This window comes from Caenorhabditis elegans, chromosome V (genome assembly GCF_000002985.6).
Source record: "Caenorhabditis elegans chromosome V".
NCBI lineage: Eukaryota > Metazoa > Nematoda > Chromadorea > Rhabditida > Rhabditidae > Caenorhabditis > Caenorhabditis elegans.
The window spans coordinates 9400192-9426770 of record NC_003283.11 but is presented as its reverse complement, the minus strand read 5'-3'; the positions used below and the strand labels follow the sequence as shown (position 1 = coordinate 9426770).

The following is a 26579-nucleotide window of genomic DNA, read 5'->3' as shown; positions in this document are numbered from 1 at the left end:
CAATTTTATTTGAGTAATTGTTAAAATTTCCGCGGTTTTGATTTGTCAAAAAAAACAAGCCTTTTACATAATTGTTTTAATTTAATTCAACTATTTGTAAATTTTCCTTTCTAAAATCCTCCAAACATCGTGTTTCTTAAAAAGAAAAACTCACCATTTCTCTGGGTTCCTGTTAGGCCTGTTGAATGGGTCGAGATGGGTCGACCCGTGACCCATTTTCGGAAAATGTCTGAAATTTAAAAAAAAACATGTTTGTTTTGTTGTAAAGCGTGTTTTAACGTTGTCTCTTATGCTTGTTTGTATCGAAAATAGGGTATGTTTTTTTAATTGATGAAAATACGATAATTTTATAATTTTCAGCTTTTACACGTGTTTTTTGACAAAAAAATAATTTTTCAAGATTTTGATAATTTTCTGTTAAATTTGGAAAAAAATGGGACATGACCCCGACCCAAATAGTGGGTTGGGGTCGCGTCCCCGACCCAATAGTGGGTCAGGGATGCGACCCCGACCCCGACCCGGCCGACCCAAAAAAAATGGGGCGACCCACTCCATAGGCCTAGTTCCTGTTATCTCCTTCTGTTCCCATAAATCTATATAATCAGTACAAGAAAAGTCTTACCGCTTTCCATAAATCTGTATAATGACAATGAGCTTCCAAATGGTTATTCTTCTTCTTCAGTTGTTCTTCGCTTCTATGAGTATAATCATATGAGTAAATATTCTCCACTGACCGCGACTCGTTTTTCTTTTTTTCCTTTCTCGCATCCATTTGTCATTTAAATTTTAGAAACGCCAGCTATATTTAGATGGCGAATTTCAAAATCTTAAATTTTTTGTTATAATTTGTTATTTTTTCTTCTTCTGTCAAAGATTTCATCACAATCAATCAAAGACACTATATTAACAAGACACCAATTCTCCAAATACATTTTGCGCGTCAAATGTGGTGTTTACGTACAATGTGCAAATTGTCGTGAACATTTCTCGCTCCGAAACAGAAAATTCAGGAAATTGTTCATTTCCGTCTTCAATTTTTTGCCGTCGCTCACTTATGCTGTAAGCTTTTATTTTTTTTTTCTCATTTTGTACTTTCCATGTTCAAATAAGTGTCCAGTAATCATGCGTTTCTTTCTTATCCTGCATTTGCCTTTAAGAGTGGAAATATTCGAATCTTTAGCGCTAAGAGAAGATAAAATAAAGTGCTAAATTAAGCACTTTCTTTTATCTTCTCTTATCTATTTAAGAATCAATTCAATATTTCTAACTTTTGATTATGTTCTTTTTATAATTTAATTGAATTCAATCATAATACTAGAAAAAAATGTCTCCATCGTTGAATTATTCGGATTATCCAATTCCCGCCGAGAAATTAAAAAATGAGAAAAATAGTGTGAAGTGGACCATTTTTATTGCGAAATGCGATTTCTTCCAGAACTAAGTATAGGCATTTTGCTTCCCAGAAAGGAAACAATGGAGGCGTATTGAGAAAGGGTCGTTTAATTGAATCAGAAAAAAAGACGAGTGGCAAAGAGAAGTCTTCATTTATTTCTATTTCTCTTTTTTGTTGAATTTTTTCGACCTCCTCAAGTTCAATCCACTCGTGCTGAATCATATGATGTCCTGTCCATTTTGACTCGATATTTGTCTTTTCAAAATATTCTCACTTCAACAGAACACTTAAATGTTTACAATATCAAAATTTCTTCTAACGTTCGGCAACTTTCTGTCTCGTTGTCATTTTGCGAGTAAATCGGCGGCATGTTCGTTCCACTTTCTTTTTCATCTCTCTTCTCTATTCCTCTTTTCCCTGCTCCGTTCTTCTCATTTTCCTGGAGTAATTTGAGCTGAATTGAGGAAGGCTGTGGTCCTCTCCATTCGCAATTCTTTTCGTAACTATTACACTATACTCGTATTCTATCTCCATAAAAATCAGGCGTATTGAAATTAAAACTTCCTACAAAGTAATCGACCGTTTACGCCTGTGTATAGTTTAACAACAATCGATTCAAATCTGAGAGTGTACAGTTATAGGAGACGCGCGTGTAGCGACGAGTGCTCGTCTGCTTCTCTGCGCTTCTCCAATCATTGCTTTCTCTCTTCACGCGTTTCCGGTGGAACAGGCGAGGTACGGGCAAAAAGCGCGGTGAGGCAGCAGCAAGGTTGAGTTCAAACAGGCGGTGAGAGCATTCCTGAACCTTTCTTCCTGTCTGTCGTTCAAGTGTTTAGACTTTGGATTTTAAAATTCGAATCGTCGATTTCATTGGGTTATTCTATCGATACTCTATTTACTTGTTTGTTTACCAATAGATCATTATCATCCACATTTTCTCACCACTATACAGTTGTTTCCCTTTTTGCACCCATTTAACAAATATTTTTTGTTTTTATTTGTATAAAACGGCTGTAATGAATGCCGTTCCAAAAAATTAACTATCATATCTTTTTCTAATGATTTATTGAATTATCTTTTTCTTCAGATGATGTGAATTGAGTTTCATAAATCGTTTCCAACAATTTCTTCTAACCCTTTCTAAATTTATACGTATACCCCTGAGATTTGAAGAACATGAAGAGATAAGTGAAAAAAAGATTTCCCATCCATGCTCGTACAACTTTCTTGCTTCCACCCCGAAAAAGTTAGGCAAAAAGTTAACGTAGCGTGTAGAAAAGCTTTGAAAATGAGTGATGGTCCTCTGGCTCAGTTTTCATTGCCGAAAATATACAAATTCTAGTGTAGAGTGCTCTCTTCTCGAGTGACTGACGAGTGTGTTGGTTCTTGGCTGCAGCCATCTTTCTTCCCATACTGATTCATGCATATGATTGTTCTTCTCTCAACTAGTACAAGTAGTCGTCATTTTATTCTCTGCAGCATTTTCTTATTCTCATTCAGAGTCATCTTTCTTCCCTACACCTGTCGTCTTTCATCTTTCTTGCTGTCCTTGAAAAGCTCTCATAGTTAACGAACCAGTCCTTTCGATGTCGGCAGTAAGCAGTAATCCTCTGGTACAGTTGATCGTCTTCTTCAATTCTTCTCTCATCTGCCTACAGGATGGCATAAACAAAATTAGCTATCTCACCCTGTTGGCAGATGTCGTCTCAGATATAATCCGCCTTTGCCTTTCCTCTTCTGGCACTCACTTTTCGTCTTTTTTGTATACTCTCAAACTTCCAAATTGAACGTTTCCCTTCTTTTTACATTCAATGACTAACATTTCAGTTTTAGTTTTTATGACTCATGTGATAGCGCAATGGGAAAACTATATGAGAAATAATATTACGAAATTATTCGAAAAATTTAACGTCTGATTTCATTCTAAACAGTTCTTTTTTTTCAATCTCTCAAAAATCATCTCTCTCACCTGATTTTTTTTCAAATTATTTAGTAGATCGGGTACTTGTGTATTATACCCCCGTCATTTTAAAAACGAATTTTTAATTTATAAAATATAACGTGTGGACTTTTAGGCTTAGGAAAACACCATTCCTAAGCCTAACGAGGAAAATGGGTATCACGTTTAATTTAAATTAATGGAAATTTGTTTAATTTTTAAAATGGCGGGGGTATAATACACAAGTACAGTAGATCGTTGTTTCCCCAGCTTTTTGCCCCACGCACAATGTGATTGCTTTCCAGTTTCGTGCTCTTTTCGTAACCCTGGCTCCCATCCGCATTGTGCAATTCGTCCTCTTGCAGAAGCAGCCTCAGTTAGCGGCTGCCATCCTCTTTTCTTTCCGATTCGCCCTGTACATGGAGAAAACGTGAAGCGTTAGTCAATATTTGCGCCTTTTCCGTGAGAGTTAGACACTCTTCGACCTTGAGAGAATTTAGAGAAACAGAGATACCAGCGAGGGCAAGCTCGGAAATCTTTCTACCGCGCGGACGTGTTTGCCACCCGGCGCAAAGCGACGTGAGACTGGAATTTTTGAGGAGAGGATCACACGGAATCGAAAGAATGCAAACTTTGCGAAAGAAAAGAGAAAGATGAGTAGTAGTGTTCATGAGGGTGTGCCGAGAAGTAGAGAAAGTTTTGTGTGCATTCAACATGACATTTGTAGAAAGCAATGGAATTAAAGGAAAGGGCGGAGCCAATTGCCCTTTGGGTGTCAAGGAGGTTAGATCACGACCTGGAAAAGCTTTTTCGGCATAGAAACATGCGTAGAATCACTTGTTAGTTGAAACACGGAATTTCTTCTTTCCATTTTCAGAGAATTTGGCAACATTTTTGTGTCTTTTTATCGAACATTACTGTGAAATATCATGAAATACTTCTTTGGTTTTTAAAAAAGTTAATTCTTAAATGAGAAATCAGGTGTTACCAGTGTAAAGTGTCGTCGATCTTTAGACTGACGGACTGTCATCTATTTGAAATTGAGACAAAGGCAGCGAAAAAGCCATGAGAATCGAATGTCTCTGCCCACCTGGTTTCCCAAAATTCATGACCTCAATTTGAATTTTTTCTGTTTTGTTTTCGCCATCCGCCAGAATTCCATTCTCCGGAATTTTTTCCACAACTTGAACAGACTCTTTTTCGAGTCTATTGTGGTTTGTCAAACATTTTCAATGAATGTGTGACGACTATATGAGTACCTCTCTTGTCATTTTTACTTCCGAAACGACCCATCATTGTATAATAATTGTTGTTCTTCCCCTCTAGTCGATAGAAAATTTGTTGGTCGTGTTGAACCGAAGATTCATTTTTTTTGTTGAAGTTACTTTTTATTGTTCACTTTATTGTTATTTTACAAAGAAAAGTGTTCAAATAGAGAATATTTCGAAATTAAAATTATTGCGAAGAGAAATTGTGTAGTAAGATAGATGGATGGGGTGCCGACAACAAATTATTCATAGTAGCAAAAAATAATATTTTTTCTTTTATTTTTGCTTGTCCATAGAGCACTCTTCGTCCCCCCTTTCTCTTTCCGCTCGTCCTTATTTCATTCATATTTTTTTGAAAAACCAGTATTCTGAGCTTTAAAATAGTTTTATCAGTGACGTTCTTAGTTGTTTATTATCCAAAACATTCATAAGATCACAATTTTTGCTCTATGATTGCAATTTCTCAAAAAGTCCATTACATTTAACGAATGTTTTTCTCTAGACTTACGAATTATTTACATCTTCTCTTCTTGTTCCCCATAGTCAATTTTTAGATAATCCTCTCAATGACGTCCCAATGGCTTAAACAAGATCGTATCCCCTTTCGCTATTTCTGTTTTTGATCTCTACTTTCGTCTCAAATCTTCTACTAAACCATTCATTTTCAGTACTGACTTGTTCTACTCGACATTTGGCTGCTTGTACTCGCCCACTAGCACAATGGATGTGATGGGAACAGCCAGAAGAAAAACTGTGGTTAGACTTAATGTCTATGATATGTATTGGCTGAATGATTACGCATCGAACATTGGCGTTGGCATTTTTCACTCTGGAATCGAAGTTTTCGGTGTCGGTAAGTGAAGTTTTTTTTTAACTTTATACCTAAAAAACAGCTAAAATAAATAATTTTTTTCAGAATACGCATATGGTGGACATCCTTATCAGTTCTCAGGAGTCTTCGAAAACTCACCACAAGATGCGGAAGAACTTGGCGAAACGTTTAAATTCAAAGAATCGATTGTTGTTGGAGAAACTGAGAGATCTACCAGTGACATTCGGAAGCTTATAAAGTCCCTTGGCGAGGATTTTCGCGGAGATCGTTATCATCTAATTTCCCGTAATTGCAATCACTTCAGTGCAGTACTCGCTCGTGAGCTTACTGGCAAGGATATTCCGGGTTGGATCAATCGATTGGCAAACTTGAGTGGAAGCATTCCATTCCTTGAAAAGTGCATCCCACAAGAATGGCTTACGCCAATCGTGTTGCAGGCCTCTGTCGATGAGAAGAAGAGAGGATCAGTAGATTCAGCAGAAGAAGCAACTGAGAAACTAGTGGTTCGATCGCTGAATGGTGAGTCGAAGCAATAATGTTCGAGAGAAATGTGCAATCAATCCTTCAGACTCCCGCACTACAATTCTTGATAATCGAACCGCAAATGGAGCCATAATAATGTCAGCTTCTTCATCAAATTCTGATCGTATCTGCATGTCCCCATCATCTTCTTCTTCTGCTTCATCCTGTGATACTCTTGACTATGACGATCTTATTGTTCAAACACCGTCTACGTTTTCAAGTGAAAAGAAATCTCGTAGCAACTCACCGCCAATTTTCCGCATCTGGAATACTATCAAAGCAACAATAAACGGAACTCAACAGACAGCTCCTACCGGAGCCGCAACTGTGATTCCAGCCTCTTCGGCCTCAAATATTGGAAAAACGAACAGTACGCCTGGCACAACAAGCAATGGTCTTGCAAAACCAACATGTTCTGAATGTTAGAGATGTAAGTTTGTGCTTTTTTTACCAGGGCTGTTGCAAAAAATATTTTCGACCAAAAAAACAAAAAAAAATGTTGTTTCAAACTTGGACAAAACACAAAAAAAATCAAAATTCTCCAAAAAAAGTTCGATTGTTTCATCATGCCAACCGAGGGTTTTTTTGAAAATTTGGTCATTATTCTTCTTTTTAGAACAAAGTTGTTGTGTTTTTGCTCATCATTATAAACAAAGTTAGATTAAAAAACAAATATTTTATGGTTAATTTTCTGAATATTTTTTTTCGATTTTCCAGAGAATGAAAAATCAAAAATTTTCGTAGTTCCACTTTCAATCTTTTGATTTTTTTTTGATTTTCACTGAAAAACATCGAAAATTGATAAATGGCACACCTCTGACTAAAAATAATTTTTTTAAAAACAATTTGTTTTGTTTTTCAGTCCGAAAAAACCAAAAAGAACCAAATAATCAATTTTTGCCAAAAAAACGACAACCCTGTTTCTTACTTGTTAAAGATGAACTATTTGGAAATATTACAGGTTTTATTTATTTCAGATTCCTCGCCGAGAATTCGTTTTTTTCAGTGATTGATAGCTGAAGCCGTCATTCTCGTCGTTTCCTATAATTCCTGATAAATCTTCCTACCCTCCCCTTATTGCCTTTAAGTTTCATTCGAGGTATCTAAAATGTATAAATTTATTTGATTTTCTCTTCACCACTTCCCAGCCAACTCAAATGGTTTTCTTGTGTAACATCGGATAGTTTTTTGGCGTTTTCTTGCCTTTTCTCTAAACGGCTTCATTGAAACATTATATGACTATGTTATAAGTTTTCCCCCCGAATTGTGTGTATTTATGAACCTACCACTTCGTTTCTTTTTCCTTCCTGATCCGCTCATCAGTCCTCATCACCTCTTTGCCTTAAGTTTCCCCAAAATGCATTTTCAGTCAATTCATCTTTCATCGACCCTCATTATATACACAAGTGTCTTCCCTATTTATGAATCTAATTTCGAACTTTTATCAAATGTGATATTTTCTTTTTTATTTGGGAAGTGTACTTCCCAATTATTTCAGAATTTAATCATAAATTCAAAAAAGCGCAACTGCATTCATTCAATCGATAAAGGGACAGAAATTTACTCTTGTTTCTCAAGAACAGGATCATTAAGCATATCCGTACTGTGGAAGTCAGCCGATTTTTCCATTCTGTCCAGCATATTCTCACAAACAACGACAAGTGTTTTGTATTCTTCAATCAGTGTCATGATCTCTTTTTTCGTTTTTTCACTTGATAGATGGGAAACCTGAAAATTAAAGTATAAAGAAAAATATAGTTTCCCATGACAATATCATGTTGCGGCGGTTATAAAAACCTGGAAAACAGCACTATTGCTACTACTCTACGCGCCTACAGTAACCCAATTTGGTCTTTGATTTCAATTTTGAAAACAATCCGCTCTGCAATCTTCTAATGTTTTCATAGAAATAGTAATTATCATTGTTCCTCTTTTAAATACTCCAACGATTTCTTTAAGGGCAATATTAGAATATGAACCTTTTTTAACGTATCAATCACCGGGACCAATTGCATATGAAGATTGGTAACATTATCACGGAGCTCTGCGGATCCAAACAATTTCCCGATCCCGTTCATCCATTCAGCCAATTTCAACTTATCGACAACAAGTGTGACTGAAATTTTTATAATATTTAGGTTCATTGTGTATTTTATTTGAAAATTGAAACAATAATGTATATCTTCTACTTCTCAAATTTGAAAAAAAAACATGGACTCATAGAAAAATGATAAAATTCAAAATACAGTAGATTCAAAATACTGTATGATTTTAGCAAGAATTATTCTCAAACACGGTAACAAATTTCCGTTTAAATGAAAAATTTAATCATACTGAAAGGTCCTAAATCTGAAGTACAAAATCTAAATACTGAAACATAATGTCTATGAATCTGAAAGTAAAAACTCTAATCCGACGACTGATGCGGGAAGCCAAGGACCTAGGTTGGAGAGTTACATAAATAATCCCTAGTGCCTCAGCATAAATACAAAAAGCCAAGTGAAAATTTCGAGGCTTCTGGAGATTCTATATTTGACACCTTTTTGTTACAATTAAAAGCCAAAAATGTGTACGTTCAAGATTTCAAACTCTCGACCCAGCTGGCTCTTGTGGTAGTTAACAAAAAATAATAAATTAAAAACAATTTTCCATAGTGTGTTCTATGTTCTTACTCATTTTTTTCATCAAAGCAGGGCGTGGCATTTGTTTCTTTTGCATTAAAAACCAACAACTACACATTCAGAAATTGTAAAATAAATAAGTTGCTCTAAAAATTTGGAACTTTTTTTCTATTCTTGACGCTTGAAAAAAACTAAATCCCATTAGATCCTTCATTCTCAATTAAACTCACCACCAATGTACTCAAACGTTCTCTTTTTCTGACCAAATGGTCCAACTGGTGGCAGAATCACACTTTGGACTGAAGAAAACGAGTCATTTGATGTACCGAATGAGGAATGAGCTGATGAATTAGACATTCTGTAAGCATTTTATGTGAAAAATAGAAATAATGATATTTTTGTTCTTTTATAGGGAAACCTCGCAATATTTCATTCTCAGTGTTTTAGTATATATTTATCTTGCAAGCTTTTTTATCTCCGTATGTTTACGTTCCAAGTCACATGGTTTTAAATGGCTTTACTTAGATTATTTTTTAAAATTCCACCCGAAATTTTCAACTGAATTTAATGAAGTTTCAGTATAATTCAAATTCGAGAGTTACCTGATGGAAGGGAACAAATATATTAATGTAACTATCTTCTTTCTTTTTTTTTCGTCTCTCCATTTCAATAATTCCGTGAATATACTTCCGGCTAATCAAGTGAGAATAAAGATTCAGTTGTTTGAAAACAAGATTAAAAGTATAGAAAGGGAAGAAACAGAACCAAAATATTGCGCTGCTTTGAAGCTCTCAAAATATCTTTTCACTTTACAATTACTCGAGCTCCTAGTGTCTTTAATTTTTCAAATGAACGAGCTAGTTATCAAAGAGTGTAAACTTCAACCACGGCAAACAAAATGCATCAATTTTTACTCGAATTTACCAAAATGGCTTTTATAATTATAATTATACAATTATAAACAATTAGCAAATTCTCAAGGAGTACACACTGACTCGTAAATCTTCAATGGTCGCGGTCGAGGTTCATTCAATTGCACAACACGGATAGCTCGTGTATTTTTGAAAACTTGAGACGCTGGAAACCTTTTTCAAAGTTGACATTAACTTACCGAGAAGAAGATTTTCTAATCGTACACATGAAACGACGACGATGCTTGCAAAAATTATTGAAATGAGGGTTTTATTAAGATAATTTGCAAATGCATTGAGGAAATTTTCACGTTACTTTTTTTGATGTTATTTCATCAGAAAGAGTTCTTTGAATTTGTAAGTGGAGGTGTATATATTGAAAAAGCAAAGAATGAAAGAGAAAGAAAGCCAATTCTTTTTGGATTCATGTACATTTTTATTTGGAAAATAGAGAGTCAGAGGTCCCTTCACTTCAACGGACATTCTTATTGCATATTTCCGTTGAAAAAAAAACGGAGAAGAATAAGGAAATTTGTGAAGGAGAAGATACTTCAAAATATTATTTTTGCTTGAAATTTTGCACTACGAGGTTTACTTTTTTGTTGGAAACCAAAACGACCTACTCTCTCTTATATTTGTTATTAATTTTTCTCTTGTCACAAAAATTATGTTTCTAAAGAATTTGATGTTTCTGTTTAATTTGATATTTATTCAAATTAGTCTTATTTTTTTATTAAAATAATTACAGCGTTTTCTAAATTAACATTGGCCCTATTACTTGGATTAAGAAACTAACCTAGTAAATAAAATTTTAAAAGATGAGGTTCATCATTTTTTTTATTGGTTAAGGAACGGTAGTTATTATCCATTTCGCAGAATTATCACTCGATAAGTTTCAGCGGTTTCAGATTCCTAGAAACTAGTTTTAAAAGCAAAAGTTGTATTTTTTAATTTGTTATGCCTTTAAGATTTTGAGAATCCTGCACAAATGATCCTGACAATCTTATCAAGAAAATAAAAAAAATAAACATGTTCCTCGTTATAAGAGTTCATTCGTTTTTTTTTTCTCATATTGTTCATACTTTGAAAATTGCTCGGTTTAGGATAAAAAACCGAAATTTGGCAGGAATAAATTTTGATTTTTTTTCAATAAACTTTTCTGAGCGTTGTTAATTTTCCAGTTTGAGAGAGGAGGATAAGAAGCTTTGAATAATAATTAATAATTTAGATAACTGTACAGTAATATCTAGACTCAAAATAAGGATTGTAATTCTGTACTTTAGTTTCCTAGCTCATTTCAGCGGAAAAATTGAGCACGTTGTGCCACCTTCCTCATTTTCCTATATATCTTTATTCTGTTTCCTGAATCAAAAATCAGTGCTCTTCTATTGCTCTACACACTCTCTTCATGTGCTTCCTATTCTCTTCTTAAAATCAACCCGTTAATCTATGCAAATGACCTATTCGATTCTTGTCCAATTATCCTCCCGCTGTCCTTGTTTTATTCTTTCTTTTTATTCCTTTCAGCTCAATTTTTAGTGAAAATTGTAATTCTTGAACTAGTTATTCTCTTCTCATTCCAAATTTTCAAATGAATCTCAGTTCGTGTCTCTAGGCGTGTTTTGTGCAAAAAAGGATGCGAAAGAGTGGATGCACTCATTTTCTTCTAATCGCATTTTGAGCGTCGGAAACGAAATGAAACTCAACTAAAATGATGGTCATTATGAGAAATGGAACTACGATTTCTTAAGTGTATATTCCTTTTTTGAAAGCTTGTGGAGTTAGCCCATAAAGCGCAAGATGCTACTCGCTTACAATTAGTTACTCAAATTATATTTGAGGCTCATTTTGGTCTAGTCTACCATTTTGGTCTAGTCTTCTTAAGATTTTCGCTTGTCCAAATTTATAATCTTAATCATTTTCGAACAGCCAAATTTTCGAATCTCTGAAAATTTAAAAATTCGGTAATCGTCGAAAATGCCAAATATCAAAACTTTAAATTATCGATGATTGAACGGTTGTGGAACAACTCGGAAGATGGTCTTTGGAATAGTTGCTCACAAAAAATAGCAAAAAACTTTAAGTATCAGTATTGACATAAAAAACAATTTATTTCTATGAAAAAATGAACATTTCAATTTTTAAAACAAAAAAAACATTACAACAAACTTTGATAATTTGATGAGAATGTATTTTTTTTATTACCGCCCTCATGTCTCAATTTTGACAGCTTTTTGTTGGTTTCGACTTTTCTTATGTCAATTGCCACATCACTCATATCCTCTTTTTTCTTGAAAATAGGAACACCCAAGATACACTCAAATGAGATCGAAGTGTTTTTTAAACTAAATTCAGACACTATAACAGTACATTATAAGTTTTCAAAAACTATAGTCTGTTCAAGTTTTATTCAAGGATCTAAACATTCGAAAAACTATCATGAATTGAGTTTTGCAGTTTTAAGAATCCCTCGATTCGGTGTAAGTAAGTTTTCAGCCTGTTGCTGTCAGTGGAGAGCTGACATTTCTTCATGATCTTTTTTAGATTCTTCTTTTTAAACTTAAGAATATTCGTATTAAGAATCCCTTACCAACTACCCGTAACATTTTGAGTTCCTTTCTCATTTGTCTTCATGTTATTTTACTCAATAATTGAATGAGTTTGTCACAGATCGCCTGAGGCATCTCGTCTGTCATCACGAGAAGCTGTCTTCTCTTCTATTTTTCTTCTACAATTTCACCTTCTTCATCGTCATTGATCATCATCTGAAAATGGATGCAATTCTGGCGAATATCAGTTTAGAAGAGGTAAGGTTTTACAAAAGAAGAGGTCACTTCAAAACTCATCTTCAACATTCTTTTTTTCTATTTCCTTATACTTTTCTTTCAATTCTACATCTACTTTTACATCTGACGTAGATGATAACCTTACGGGGGTGGAGGACGAAGTAAAAAGGGAATGAGAAGAGGATCTTTGAGAGAAATACACCATTCCTGCTAATCAGATTCCGGTTCCTCAAAAAAAACTTTCTTCTCAGCTAACACTTTCAAGTTTCAGGCGGTCACAGATCCGCTCATTGTCTCCATGCTCCAAGAGCACGAGCCGTCTCAGTTGGTAGCACACGGAGAGGATGTACTTAATTCAACAATGGAAGAGGTGAGCTGACGATGTTTTCCATTTTTAGAAACAGTGTACGAACATTTTTGAAACAAACTTTGAACATTTCCGTTTTTGACAGTATCATTATTTTGAGGTTCTAGCAGTGTTGTTTGAAATTTTGTTTGAAATACTTACAAAACTAATAATATTTTTCCTCTTATTTGGGCATTATTTATGAAAACTGAACTCTGGAAATATACCAACTGTGAATACCATAAATTTGAACTTGTTTAAGCCAAACGTCAGTAGTCCGCTATTCCAGGATTCCAGACGATCCTGAGTATTTATGTGGTATTACGGTGGTTTTCAATACAATGTCAATGTTTTCCATTATTTATGGTTTGAGGAAACTTAGAACTCGCTATGAAAACTTGAAACATTGAACTTGAAAACTGTCGAAATGTAATTTTTTAATGTAAAAGATCTAGAAACGAACTCAAGAATCTACAAGCTTTTTTCTTCTGGTTATCTCTTTATATATTTTTATAGCTCCTTCTTTGGAACGTTGTACCTGATTTTTCAATAATCCCTTTTATTTGTGAAGTTTTCATGAAGCATAACTTCACGAATTTGAGTAATTTTTTGTAATTCTAATTTCTTTCTAATAAATCTCAAGTCCCCAATTTATAAATCGGGAGGAAGTTGAACGTTCATCATCGGAAATTGTTGTTTGTGGTTCTCCTCTAGTCCGGATACTCATATTTTTATGTCTAACTGCTCAAAGAACCCAACTCACGACCAATCGAAAGGTTCCTCCGTATAAAAAATAATAATTTTCCCAATTTTCCCGGAAAGACTCCAGTTCGCAGTACCGAATTTTGTCGAAGGATTCGTTAGTAAGGCATCATTTCTTTCGTGTCATTTGACAACTGAATGCGGTAAAAAATGACAGAAGCTGTATGAAACATGAATTGAATAAAGAAAACAATTGTAATTGGAATCCAACATTTTGCAAACAAGCTTTTATGAAACATTTATGAATTTGTTTGTGTAGCTGAGCTTAAATTAGACAACTAACATGTAAAAACGGCATAACTTCTTATTTCTCATTCTCTTCTAGAATCTATAGTTTTGCAAAAGAGAAGATGAAGGTAGATATACAAAAAATGTTTCTTTGTAATCTCATGAATTGGGAAAATGTTTCAGAACATTGGTAACTACTCGGACTACTATCTCATCAAGCGGGTTCCATTTTATGAAAACTACAGCCAAGAAACGGTGAGTGTTCAGTTCCTCTCATATGTTTATGGAGGTTCAGGATGCGATTATATTCTCGTTTTCCTTAAAAAGAGTTTAGATATATGTCCAGTGTTTATTTCATGTATGTAGGTTTACTTGTGAATTTTTGATAATGTGTAGTTTTAAATCTTTTCATTTTCGAAAAAGGTGAACTTATGCGGATTTATCTCTCCGCAAGTCTATATGTATTTATTTTTTGGTGTTTATGGGCTTTTAAGATTACTGAAAAAATTACATGGAGATGTCGATTCACTGTTCACATTGTCTGTTTCTCCAAGTGATTTTCACATTTATTTTGTGTACTTTGATGATAAAAATAAATCGAGATTTGCAGTTAAATATTCTACAGTAGACTCAAAGGCGCATACGCCAAACGTCTTTACTGATTGCAAAACCTGACGAAAACTCATCAAACTGCCTTTCTTGTAGCTCACTATCAAAGATTTGAATAAAACCACACTTTTATTTTTCAAATTAAGTATTGAAGTTCATGCCTTGTTCTCCGTTTCTTATCGCATGATATTTTTTCCTGACATTTATATATTAATATTATATCAGTAAAAAATCTTTGCTACCCATAATGTAGGCTCACGTCCCGTCGATAGCTCAGTAGTTGGTAGAGCGGAGGACTGTAGAGTCAGTGGGTATCCTTAGATCGCTGGTTCGAATCCGGCTCGACGGATTTTTTTTTCAAACTTCAAGTTTTGAATTACTCATCTGATACAAGTAAAATATGGCAACACACACGCGCAAAAAGTGCTCACAATAGGGACGGAAACAAACAGGGAGACGGAGAAGAAAGAAGGAAGGCGTCAAAGTTCGAAATTGAAGTGTCTGAATTCTTCGACCCTGTGTTTTGATAAGTTTCTTTCCTAAATCTCTTTTTTCAAAAGGTTGGTTCATCTTTTTGCTTCTACTTGAAATCAAGTCGTGTTATGACAAAATCTTCTGAAGATGAGCGTTCTGTCGGTTGCAGATGAATAGAAAGGGTTATTCAATGCCACTTTTTGACTTGAATTTTCTTTTGTTTTATTAGGAAGTCCGTGTCACTTTCTTTCAATTTCCTGTAATACCTTGTGCACTATTTTCTCTAAAAATTAACTTCCTGGACCTCCTATTTAGGTTAAAAAATATCATAGTAAAACTTTTAACAAATTTTTGAAAAATGTGATTATGTTTCAAAAAGTGGTAATTTCTCAGTCTTTGCCACTTTTTTTGGAAGTCGTCGGTCAAAAAACATATTTTCCTTTGGAATACATTGTTTACTTATGTTATAAATAATTATATTCAAAGATTGTAGGGATTCGAACATACGACAGTGCTGTAGTTTCTCAAAAAATGACAAAAAGTCCGTAATTGCCGCGTTTTGTCTTCGAGTCAGTAATTGTCGCAATAATCTTCGCTGATTTCTAGGCTTTTTTTGAGAGAAAGACAAAAATATCACAAGTGATAACTCAATATCGAAGGAATGTTTGAAAATTGAAACTTTCGTTGAATCTATTCATCGAGTTTTTGCAATACTCAATTCCTTCATATCTCAGCTCATTTTCTCATTTAAAATCCCAACTTCCGTATAGCCATGACAATTTCGAACGACTCCAATTTAATGGACACAAATTCTGCGAAAAGTGCTTCTTTTGGTGACGTGGTAACACAAAAACAAAAAATGTTTGCAAAAGAAAGCACAAAACCAATAAAATCGTTTTACACCCACATAAGCTCATTTTGACAGTATCCCTATTTCTTCCATTTTTTCTTTTCTTTTAGTCTTCCAATTAATTGACCGTTAAGGCTTCTTTTAAATCTTCGATTATTTGTTATTTTCTCACTTCCCTGTACTACACACTATTCGATCAACTTTTTTGAAGGATTATACGAATATGATGATGAAATCAAAACCTAATCCTTTCTTTCCTTTGTTTCTCTTTTTATTGCTCATGTCTGACGACATTTGTCAGCAGATTTATGAAGTTTAGTGAAACTTCACTTTAAGTTATTCATTGTATGTAGCAAATATTTTTGCTTTTTTAAAAGTTTTAAAGCTTAAGAATAATAATTATTTTTCAAAACTGCTACGAATTTAAAATGAATTATTTTCTACGTGATAATTTTTCACTCATCTTGCAATTCGTTTGCAAAAAGAATAACGGTACCCCGACACGACTTAAATATTTTTGCTTGTACGCCTTTAAGTACTGCTGTGCTGTCAATTTTATTTTATCGCACGCTTCTTTGTTTGATTTTTCATAATTTCTCTCTCAGTCCTCCCAATTCGAATTGGAATAACGAGAAAGGAAAAAGATAGAAACATCAAAGAGCATAGTACTACATACAGAACTCTTCGAAGGTTCACACCTGTAATTTATTTGAAAAAAAAATGTCGCTCCTGTCAAGACTGGGTATCGTGAAGTTCTATAGTCAGGTATTTGAACTATTAAATAAAACGTTGATTTCCTAACTTATTCGAATCTGAAAAAAGTTATCAAGTGACAAACTGTCGACGTCGCTACACTCATACGTTCAAAAATTGTCAACTGACAACAATTTAAAACATATATTTCGACTTTTTTAGCTAAAAAAGCCAATCCGCAATCGTCCATTTCAAGAGTTTTTGGATATTTCTTTAGTTTTTAGCAAAAAAACATGTGTTCCTGTTTTGGTTTCTTCTTCGAATTTTAGACAAAACCTGATCCGACAAAGCGTGAGAATCCAAGATTGAACTGAAAAACGTTGCCTCGGGGCATTTTCAGTACAAGGGCGTCTTTAAGAAAATTTAGATGTAGAGATTTATATTTATATGTCCCTCCTATAATTTTATTTTTGAAAAAAGATCCATATGTTTTCTACCTACATAGATGCTTCATTGAAAAGTTCAAACAACTCTTTCTTCGTTCAGAGTATCCTTCAAAAAATGTATATTTTGAAATCTCTTTTCTTTTTTTTCAATTGAATTGGTCAAGTTAAAATATATTGCCGTAAAAAGATGAAAAAGTGCTGAAAGTTGGGAAGATTTTCATTTTCACATTGTTAGGTGATTCTTATTTGACATTCAGTGGCACCCTTTCTGGTAACGCTTGGAAACCTAAAACCCTTAGCATATGTTGATGGATTGCGACAGTATCTACACTATGTCAAAATTCTGCTTTTATCTCAGCATTTGGTTGCAGCTTCCTGACAAACTGAGTCATTTTCAATTCCCAAGAAAAATTTCCAAGTTTTTAAAAAACTTTTACAATATTCGGAAAACAATTTTTGAAACTAATCAATAGACGACACAAAAAAACTTTTTGTAATCCCCCGGCGTACAATTTGAGATGATTACTAAAAGCATGCAGAATCTTGATTAGGATCTTACGATTAGCTCATTTTGGAAATACATATGTAGTTGATCCGCACTGACTCTCCGCACCCAGTTTAACACGTTCACTGAAATAAAACACTTGGAATTTCCAGATCAAAATCGTTCAAATTACTCATTCTCTCACCAAACCACTAAGTACAACCAAACAGAGACGAAATAAAAAACACCTAACTAGGAAATTCTCACGAATTCTCGGCTCAATCTCAAACTTTTTCCTTAATTTCTTACTACTTCATTTTCTTATGTTCAATATATCAACAACTTACTCTTCTCTTTCATTTATTTTTCTAACCTTTTTTTTCCAACTTCTCCTATCTCTCAAATCTTATTTGCTCACAGATCGTCGTGCTGTATTGCTCTCCGCCTCCTTTTTCCGGATCCACATTCCGAAGAACATCATCAAAAGACAGAAGAAGAATAAGAAAAAGATGTCGGTTAGTTGCCACGTCACACGAATTCCTACAAAATCGGGTTAAGTGCAGTGCATCAGTTCTTGCTGTCCCACCGAAAAAAAAACAGAAATTCAATTGTTTCTTCTTTTCTATTATCTCATTTTTCCACTATTTATTCTTTTTCTTCTTCGCTTTCTATTTGAAGGGATTTAACTCAATCTAGACAATATTCTTAATCACTATACTAGGAAGTTACAATTAAATTTTTTTTTTAATTTTTAAGCTTTCCCCTTTTTGGGATAACCACAACAAACTACGATTTTAAAAAAATTTTATTGGAGCTTCCTCAATTCTTTGCTTTTCTCATAAATTATTCCTGTGATCGGTTAGAGTAATGTCTCGGATAGGAAGCTGTATTTAAAACACGATATTCTGATCAAGAAACAATCAAATTTACAAAAAAAATTAAATAAATTATAGATCCTTTGCGCTTTCACAGCGAATTTTGATTTACTTTTCACAGATAGTGTGCGATATGTTCAAACGATCGCACTGTGTACATTGTATTTTTGTGATGCACACAGACGTCGATTGCGATGGATTCACTATGAGACATTAAATATGCGCCCACTGCGAATTAGCTGGGATTATATTAGAATGTATGAAGAAAATTTAGAAGTTATTTAAGTTGGGCATCTAACTATCAGAACTCTAACTATCAGAACGGCGGTTCAGTTTAAAATGTTTTATTTGTACAGAACTTTCAAAGAAATTGAAATTTTTTCCGTCTGGAATACTTTCTACTTTTAATATCAGAATAACACTATCTAAAAAGTGTTTTTGGATCCAATATTGGTAAATATTAATCAGACACTTTCGGTGTTTTTCCAAAGAAACTGTTTTAGTAAATTTGCCTTTCGAATGTACCTAAAGTGTATTATCACTTACTAGGGAATGCTTTAACTATACGGTGCGATCGAGTAAAAGTAAACGTGTCATGCGATAGCTGGCATCTTAGGCTTTCAGAATCTGTAATTTGATCTGTAAACAAGTTTTCAGTTGATCACTTTTAAGCGCAATTTTTTCCTGCGGAGATATGTAGCCTCTAAAACAAGATGTTTTGCCAATATCGATTTGGTAAAACGTCTTGATAAGGCATCAGAATCAGTGATTCGGTCATTGAAAATAATGAAAAATAGGAACGCGTTCACGACTCGACCACCGAAGCGATGATTTCGCCCTTCCACCATTGTGGTGAGACTTCTGTTGGCGCCAGAGACAAAAATCCACTGTTAACCATAGGAAATGCACTGATTTCAGTACTACATTTTCAGATGAAAATTTCCAGACTCACAGAGGTCTTCCGCCGAAACAAATTACAGATTCTGAAAGCCTAAGATGCCAGCTATCGCATGACACGTTTACTTTTACTCGATCGCACCGTATAGTTAAAGCATTCCCTAGTTAGTGATTTATCGGTAGCCTAAGCTATTGAACAACTATTATACTAATTTTACCCTATTTGATTTGTGTAAGAAAGTTTTTAAAATGTACTTTATAATAGCCAAATTGTTTAGATAATATAGATTTAAATTTGTAGTTTAAACAAGCAAGAATGATCATCCTCAAGTTTCATATTTCTAACAATTTTCTGAACTTTCATGAACCATTTTCTTTAAACATCCATATTCCAAGATTGATAATAATATCAGTGGTCCTACGTGTGGAGAGCTTCTTCACTTTATTGAATACAATAAGTTCCTTTTTATGCTCCTTTTTTATTATTTGTTGTCATTGCTTCATTTCCTACTATTCCTTTCCTCCTCATTTGGACATTTTATGAAAGAAGACGCAAATATGATATATCTCCCTTATTGCCCTCCGGCGACTGTTTCTCATTGGATCATTCCCGTTTTTTTGCCTTCAAACTTACTACATACGTACATACACTTCGTCAATACTCAACTTCTATTGTAATACTACTTTTGATTTTTAAACCCTACAAAACATTGATTTTCCGCCGCCTCATTGGCTCAGTGGCAGAGCGTCTGTCTAGTAAACAGAAGGTCGCTGGTTCGATTCCAGCATGAGGCACCGAACTTTTTGCCTTTTCTTTTGACTTTTTGTCTGTTTGCGTATTTCCTGTTACTAAATGCAATTTACTTCCATAAAGTCACGAACGGAAGTACACTTTTTGACTTTTCCACATCATCGAACCTCAGAGATTTGTATAATTTATGTGTAGAATATTTTCAAAAAGTCTAAAAAACTATTCAATCTATCATCAAAAACCATTTCATCAATTATTCTAGTTATTTCGATTCATCATGCTCCAGATATCCGATGACAATGTCTCAAGGGTCCATGTACTCCCCTATATCTTCCAAACATTCATCATAATAGCAATACGTGCAAGTTTTCTTACTTTCCATGTGTTTTGTGTACATTGCAGAACAAATCTAGACAAAATATGCCGATTTTTAAATATTCATCCTGGCCGTTTGAAGAATTTAATGAAATTTGATAGATTGTTTTTAGAATTTGAACTCAAAATGCAGTGTAGTTTGTATTCTGGAACTCGTATATCAAGTTGATTTAGGTGTTTCCTCATTCTGAAAATATCCTTCCGAAGAATTTTAATTTTATTCTGAACCCACAGGTTTCCGAAATTTTCAATTTCTCCTTTATGGACCACTGAACATAAATTATAATTCAATAAAATATTCCAAAAACAAATAGAAATCGTTCAGAGAAATTGAAAATCCGAATAGTAATGCAATTTGTAAATTGGGCTCAATTTTATATTGAATTAAATTGTAAATTTTCGTTTTCAGTATGGTTTTTGGAAAATAAGTCAGTTTATTTTCAGACTTAAAAACTATTTTAACATCAATATATCTTGGGATTTTTACAACTTAAATTATTCCAATGCTGCTTTCAAATATTGCAAAAAAAATTATATTTAAATATCAGGGAATAGAGGTTAAATTTATTTTAAAAATCAGTTTTTGAATGAACCATACATTTTTTAAATATCGTATTTTTCAAAAGAATCTCAGGCATTAAGTTTTGCTTGCACCTTCGAACTTATCATAAGAATCTCAACAAAACACAATCTGCAATTTATATTTTGCATCGTCTTTTCTCAATTTTCTCAGATTGTATTCATTCATTCAGTGAGCTGAACACGTTGTTGTTTCCGAAACAACTCAAGCCCGAAATCCAATTTCTCCGAGATTTTCAACTTCTTTTCTTGATTTCTCACGTTTTTCTTATATTTTCAGATGGCAACAACTGCAGTATTTCTATGTGGACATCTTGGAGCACTTTCTGTGATTCTCAATTTATTTGTCATTATTGCATTATTGAGACATAGACGACGAGTTCTTTCAAATGTTTTCTATGTCATTGTACTTCATTGTGCAGTTCTAGATGTTGCAAGAGGAGTATGTCTCATTGTAAGTTTTAACTTTTTTAAAAAAATATTCGTACATTTGGGTTCTTTTTAAATTGAAAAATCTTTCATTCTTCCTGTTTTTTCCGAAAATTGAACGATTTTCGGAAAAACTAACTACTTTTATCAAATAATTAGTTCATTTTTATTGAATTGCTCTTGCATCTAGATTTTTGGTAATTTAGGTTACTTTTTTTTTCATTAATTTGCACTCATCAAATTTTAGTTTTGAATTAAAACTAGCAAACGTTTCAAAAAAAACACTTCCAAAAAAGAACTTTCCATAGACTATTAAAGGACTCGTGTTTCAAAATATAGAAAAGTCTGAGTTTTCCTTGCAAATTGCATTCTCTCTTGCATCTAGATTTTTGGTAATTTAGGTTACTTTTTTTTTCATTAATTTGCACTCATCAAATTTTAGTTTTGAATTAAAACTAGCAAACGTTTCAAAAAAAACACTTCCAAAAAAGAACTTTCCATAGACATTAAAGGACTCGTGTTTCAAAATATAGAAAAGTCTGAGTTTTCCTTGCAAATTGCATTCTTTATTTTTGTCGCAAAATTTTGATCGTTTTTAGATTTTACAATATTTGTTTTCTTACTTTCCAAAAACATTTCACGAACATAAAATTTTGAATTGTTTTGTCTATTTGTAACAACTCTCATCACTTTTTTTCAGTTTATACTCTCGAACTATTGTGAGGTGAAAACTTCAAACCTAAGTATTGTGGCGGCTTCTAGAGCAGAGGTGGGCGGATATTTTCTAATAATGAATTTATCAATAAGTATTGATGTAGTTATTCTGGAAGAAATGTATCCGAACAAAAGAGTAACTATTAAGCAACATTTTAATATGATAAAACCTAGAAAAATTCTACAAGTTTTCTGTATAAACGATATGCAAGTCCATTATCCGATATCCGTAATATCCGTAATATCCGATATCCGATGTTGCTCGGCTAATAAGTTTTAAGGTCTCGGTAAGGAAAACTTGTAGAATTTTTCTAGGTTTTATCATATTAAAATGTTGCTTAATAGTTACTCTTTGGTTCGGATACATTTCTTCCAGAATAACTACATCAATACTTATTGATAAATTCATTATTAGAAAATATCCGAAAGAAATATCCGCCCACCTCTGTTCTAGAGATCGTAGATATTTGAACTTAAAAAAAAAATAATTCTGAATACTTAAATTGAATAACTTGTTTATAAATTTCAAAAAGTTACAATGACCAACATGCAAAATAAAGTACAATACAATTATTTCAAACTCAATTATTTTTCCAGTTGTACGGATTGCCATACTTTGCCAATTCATTCTACAATATCAATTTAGATATTCATACACGAATACACTTATTTCAAGTAAGTCCTATCAATTTTCAGACAGATTCTTAAAATAAAATATTTTTCAGCTATCCAGATTTGCACTTGTAATTCTGCGTGTTTGCAATCTTTTGACTATTTTCAATTTATTGGTTTTCACCACAAATGAGTACATTGTCATTCGATATCCACTTCATTATCGACGATATTTCCGTAGAAAATTTGTGCTTATTATCCTAGCAATTTGGTAAGATAACACATTAGAGAAGAAAAAGTTGTATCCCGTTTTTATTTAAGTTGGACAATGAGCATAATGATGGCTCTTGGTATATTGTATTCATCATCAAAATCTCAAACAGAATGGCTTCCACCAGAAGAAAGAGGAATTGATTTTGCAACAATTACAATGGTTCTTATATCATCACTTTGTTTTGTTACATTGGGAACTGTTGTGGTAGGATTTTTTAAATTGTTATTGAAAACCATATGATTTAACATTTTAAACAATATCCAAAATCAAGGGATTTCTTTACGCTATTTAAGAGTGCTCCAAAAGTCAACGAGGCGATCCTTAACACTAAAAACAAATGGGAAATCTCACAATTTCAAACCATGAAGAGATGTGGTATCGAAACTACAATTTTTCAGATATGTTACATTTCAATTCTTCGAACAATTCGAAAATTCAAAGACGAAGGATGTTTAAATAATGATGAATCTCATCGAATTCATAATCGATCACTTCATAGACCAATCAATGGACAAGGATCAAATTGTTCAAATGGAAGCAGGTAAATTAATTATTTAAATTGTTAACTATCAGCTATTAAACTATGAAAGATCACCCAACCAACTCCATCAAGAAAATAAATTCTAGTCTCAGGGGTTCAAAATGGAGAAGTGTCCAAGCAATGTCACGTCACAAGTACATATATGTTATTGGATCAGTTCTAATTGTTGATCTACTCTTCCTTTGCCCATATTCTGGAATTCAAATGGTTTCATTTCTTCATATCAATAATTTCCTTCAAATTACACACGGAAGTACATTAATCAGATGGTGGCTTCAAGTTCTTATTGGAGTTCATTCTGTATGTCAACCACTTTGTTATTTCCGAATGACAGAATTCCGTCGTTTGGCATGTTGTAATCCAAGGCGTCCGTGGAATAGGACAAAGAGCTTCTCACAAATGAATAAAAGTTTTGGTAAGATAATGAAAGGGAGGTATTTATTATAAAGTCATACATTTCAGCCAATACTCGGTCGAATGTTAGAGAAGATGAAAACGGAAACAATACTGCTGAAATCGAAGTGACTCCAAATGAACCGTTGTTAAGAAATGGAGAAAATGGAGGAACGCCCGTGAGTAATAGAAAGTAAATAGGTCTGACACTGGGGATAACCAATACCTGAAACCGTAACCTACCGTAGCTCATAAGCGCTGTAAGGCATATTGCCTGACTCGAAAGTTCGCAATACTCGCACCAAAAATACAGTACCCGGTTTCGACACGAAACTGATTTATCAAATGCAAAATGGTGTGCGCCTTCAAAGACTACTGTATCAAAGCTGCGGAATTTTCATCGATTTTTAATAGTTTATTCACGATTAGTTAAAATTTATGTGTTTTAATTAATTGTAATATTTTGGTTATTTAATAAATACATATACTTTTACCCAAAAACTATTAAAAATCGAATAAACTCCCGATTGTTCAAAAATTACAGTACTTTTTAACGGCGCACACCGTGTGCATTTAAACAAAAAATTGCCGTTTCGAGACCGAGTACCGTATTTTTTTCGCAACCGTATTTTTTCGTGTTTGTGTAATGTTAATAAATTCATATCTTGCTACCGGGCTACGAAAATACACTTTTTTGGTTTAATAAAAAATTAGGTTCTTGCACTGACTAATTATATGACTAATTAAAAAATAAGGAAAAAAATGTTCTTGTAGTAGTGCAATTTTTTATATAAAAGAAAATCCGTTGTTACGAATCCACCCTAGAATAATTATCTGAAAAAAAGTATTTTAAGTCTCGCCGTTCACCAACAATTGCTTGGACGAGAGGAGAATCGGTTCGCTTTCGAACTTATGGAAATGAGATTGGCCATGTGAGTTAATCTTTATAAAAAGCTATAAATTTAATATTCCACGTATTCAGCACATTCCAACGAAGAAAAATGAATCGAAAGAGCCTCAATGTGAAATTGAAATGATTCCAATCTCAACTGGATCTGCAAGTCCATCTGATGATTCAGCTGTGCAAATTCCAATTATTGATGATTCTCCGCTTGTTTAATTTTGCCTGTTTTGTATTTAATTTATCTAATTATTCACATTTTCTAATGATCTCAACTGTATCATGATGCTTCGTTTGTCCCGGTCTCTTGACACCGATCCCGCTTCCCACAATCAATGTGATTGAATTCTGTCTGACTTGAAAAAAATATAATTATCTCATCTCAATGTACACTTTCATCAATCAATTTTGAATTTTCGTTTTATGCATTAAAGGAAAATATGAATTGACTGTAAGACATTTAAATTAAAACCCGTGTACACATAAATTATCAAAATCAATTTTTCTAGAATGTAACAGCTCCGTTGTTCTTCTCAGCTCTCTCCAAAAGAGTTTTGATGGCTTCGTCGAATTTTTGAGCCCGAATTGGCATGTCAATTGAATAAAAGGGATTCTTGAGAGCGAAATCCGTGTAGAGTTCATACATTTTTGACAGAAGTGAATCAGCTGCGATATTTGATGCAGCAGATGTGATTACAACGAACTTCACACCTAAAAATTGAATATTTGAATGTTTATTTAAATTTTACGAAAAGTGTTATTATTGAATACTACCTACCTGTCCGACTTTGTAGGCAGAATAATTTGAACTGTGTTGTTTCGAGAACTTCGACTCCTGAACTTTTTTGACACGGTGACAGTTGAACGGCAATTGTGAAAAGTGAATGAAACATGGATGAAAGAATAATTTTCTCGTTTGTCGATACGGTCGGAGCAGCAAATTTAACGGTTACCTGAAATGGAGATTTATTTAAAATATGTTTTGGAGAAAATGGCAGAAATTTAGTTTAGTTTTGATATTTGAACAATTTTGAAGCAAAAACCTAAAAATGCAGTAAACAGTTATACTTTTTTTAGTTTTAAGAAACTCATGAAAAAGTACAATTTGATTTTTTTCAAAATAGATTTTAACGGTTTTTCTTGATATTTCAGCTTTGAATCTAGTCGAAACTACCAATTTTTGGGACTTTTTGAATTTTCAAATGCCAGAAATGCTGACAAAATTCATTATTTTTCAAATATTCAAGGCGTCTTTAAATGTTTTGTACTTTGTAAATAATTTTTGAAGATTCTTTTTGACGCACTGAAAACTGGGATTTTTCAATTTCTTCTTGAAACTTTTTGCATTTACAATTGCGTCCCTATTTTGTACGCAAAAGGGGTATTGAGAAATCAATTTTTAATGCGATTTTTTTGTTAAAAGTAGGAAAATAGTTTTCTAAATTTAATTGATTTTTTTTTGGTTTCGCTTTTTCTTAACATCTTGCAAGGCATTGCATTCTATTGAAAATTATTTATAAAAACGGAATTCATTTTTACCGGATAGTGATCTTCTTCTTGTAGATATTCGAGTACATTTACTTGTTGTGCACCAAGTTGAAGTCTCGTTCCGGATACAGTCTCTCCATTTACACTTTTTACATAATATCTGAAAATCTTATTTGAATGAAATATATAATCTCAGTCTGGAAAAAAAACAAACCTTAATTTAATTCCATCTTTTTCTCCAAATACTACGACCGCTTTTTGATCAACTTCTTCCAAATGTACATCAATCGGCCATTCGTACGTTTTTTCGACTTCCGGCTGAAATGTATCATAGTTATACTTTGAAATAATTGTTTAATAAACCGTTTCGGTTCTGGCTTCCCAACTATAAATCAAACTTCCAGCTCGATTGATAATGAAAAGATGTTGGATGTGATTCGACATGAAACTTCTGAAATAACTTAATTTAATTGCGATAAAAATTAATATTACTGGAAAAATGTTATTCAAAATATAAAATATTTCTGAATTAAATTGATTCTCGACATTTATCGAGAGGAAAAAGTGGATAATTCCATTGAAAATC

The 26579-nt window shown here is 33.3% G+C and overlaps 4 protein-coding genes and 7 non-coding genes across 15 annotated transcripts; 4 read left to right on the top strand and 7 right to left on the bottom strand.

Moving 5' to 3' along the window:
* The first annotated feature begins 953 nt into the window (after positions 1 to 953).
* On the top strand, positions 954 to 7517 carry F36D4.5 (Desumoylating isopeptidase 1 homolog). 2 transcript variants are annotated; one of them, NM_171506.2, is made up of 5 exons: positions 954 to 1059; positions 5269 to 5453; positions 5517 to 5951; positions 6001 to 6384; positions 6932 to 7517. In NM_171506.2, the coding sequence occupies exons 1-4, from the start codon at positions 1055 to 1057 to the stop codon at positions 6378 to 6380; spliced, it is 1005 nt and encodes a 334-aa protein (NP_741591.1). In that variant the 5' UTR covers positions 954 to 1054; the 3' UTR covers positions 6381 to 6384; positions 6932 to 7517. The 2 variants fall into 2 exon arrangements, with proteins under 2 accessions (NP_741591.1, NP_741592.1); NM_171507.8 differs by lacking the exon at positions 954 to 1059 and having other exon boundaries at positions 6932 to 7479.
* On the bottom strand, positions 2001 to 2159 carry F36D4.11. Its single transcript, NR_069191.1, has one exon. It is a non-coding gene; the product is annotated as an Unclassified non-coding RNA F36D4.11 (non-coding RNA).
* On the bottom strand, positions 3648 to 3853 carry F36D4.9. The gene has a single exon (NR_069190.1). It is a non-coding gene; the product is annotated as an Unclassified non-coding RNA F36D4.9 (non-coding RNA).
* F36D4.1 (BLOC-1-related complex subunit 7) lies at positions 7473 to 9847 on the bottom strand. The gene is made up of 4 exons (NM_073036.5): positions 9687 to 9847; positions 8806 to 8933; positions 7934 to 8070; positions 7473 to 7682 (listed from the first exon to the last, which is right to left on the bottom strand). Exons 1-4 carry the CDS (start codon positions 9713 to 9715, stop codon positions 7515 to 7517), a joined length of 462 nt encoding a protein of 153 aa, NP_505437.3. The 5' UTR covers positions 9716 to 9847; the 3' UTR covers positions 7473 to 7514.
* A 2307-nt stretch (positions 9848 to 12154) lies between these two features.
* On the top strand, positions 12155 to 24966 carry F36D4.4 (G-protein coupled receptors family 1 profile domain-containing protein; the record flags this gene model as incomplete). Of its 4 annotated transcripts, none has more annotated exons than NM_073035.6 (12): positions 12155 to 12293; positions 12544 to 12642; positions 13792 to 13863; positions 20922 to 21095; positions 22382 to 22459; positions 22510 to 22667; positions 22718 to 22874; positions 23069 to 23211; positions 23304 to 23626; positions 23674 to 23783; positions 24459 to 24536; positions 24587 to 24966. In NM_073035.6, 9 exons carry the CDS (start codon positions 20922 to 20924, stop codon positions 24722 to 24724), a joined length of 1359 nt encoding a protein of 452 aa, NP_505436.2. The 4 variants fall into 4 exon arrangements, with proteins under 4 accessions (NP_505436.2, NP_001343846.1, NP_001343845.1 ...); NM_001356726.4 differs by having other exon boundaries at positions 12258 to 12293; positions 23298 to 23626; positions 24587 to 24724; NM_001356727.3 differs by lacking the exons at positions 12155 to 12293; positions 12544 to 12642; positions 13792 to 13863 and adding an exon at positions 17674 to 17679 and having other exon boundaries at positions 23298 to 23626; positions 24587 to 24724.
* On the bottom strand, positions 14376 to 14396 carry 21ur-15485. Its single transcript, NR_069189.1, has one exon.
* F36D4.12 lies at positions 14475 to 14574 on the bottom strand. The gene has a single exon (NR_069188.1). It is a non-coding gene; the product is annotated as an Unclassified non-coding RNA F36D4.12 (non-coding RNA).
* On the top strand, positions 14480 to 14566 carry F36D4.t1. The gene is given in 2 exon segments: positions 14480 to 14519; positions 14531 to 14566. It is a non-coding gene; the product is annotated as a tRNA-Tyr (tRNA).
* F36D4.10 lies at positions 19658 to 19749 on the bottom strand. The gene has a single exon (NR_069187.1). It is a non-coding gene; the product is annotated as an Unclassified non-coding RNA F36D4.10 (non-coding RNA).
* F36D4.t2 lies at positions 19660 to 19731 on the top strand. The gene has a single exon. It is a non-coding gene; the product is annotated as a tRNA-Thr (tRNA).
* On the bottom strand, positions 24916 to 26444 carry trpp-4 (Trafficking protein particle complex subunit). Its single transcript, NM_073034.2, has 5 exons — positions 26357 to 26444; positions 26208 to 26311; positions 26045 to 26153; positions 25284 to 25458; positions 24916 to 25216 (listed from the first exon to the last, which is right to left on the bottom strand). The coding sequence occupies exons 1-5, from the start codon at positions 26435 to 26437 to the stop codon at positions 25011 to 25013; spliced, it is 675 nt and encodes a 224-aa protein (NP_505435.1). The 5' UTR covers positions 26438 to 26444; the 3' UTR covers positions 24916 to 25010.
* Positions 26445 to 26579: the final 135 nt, after the last annotated feature.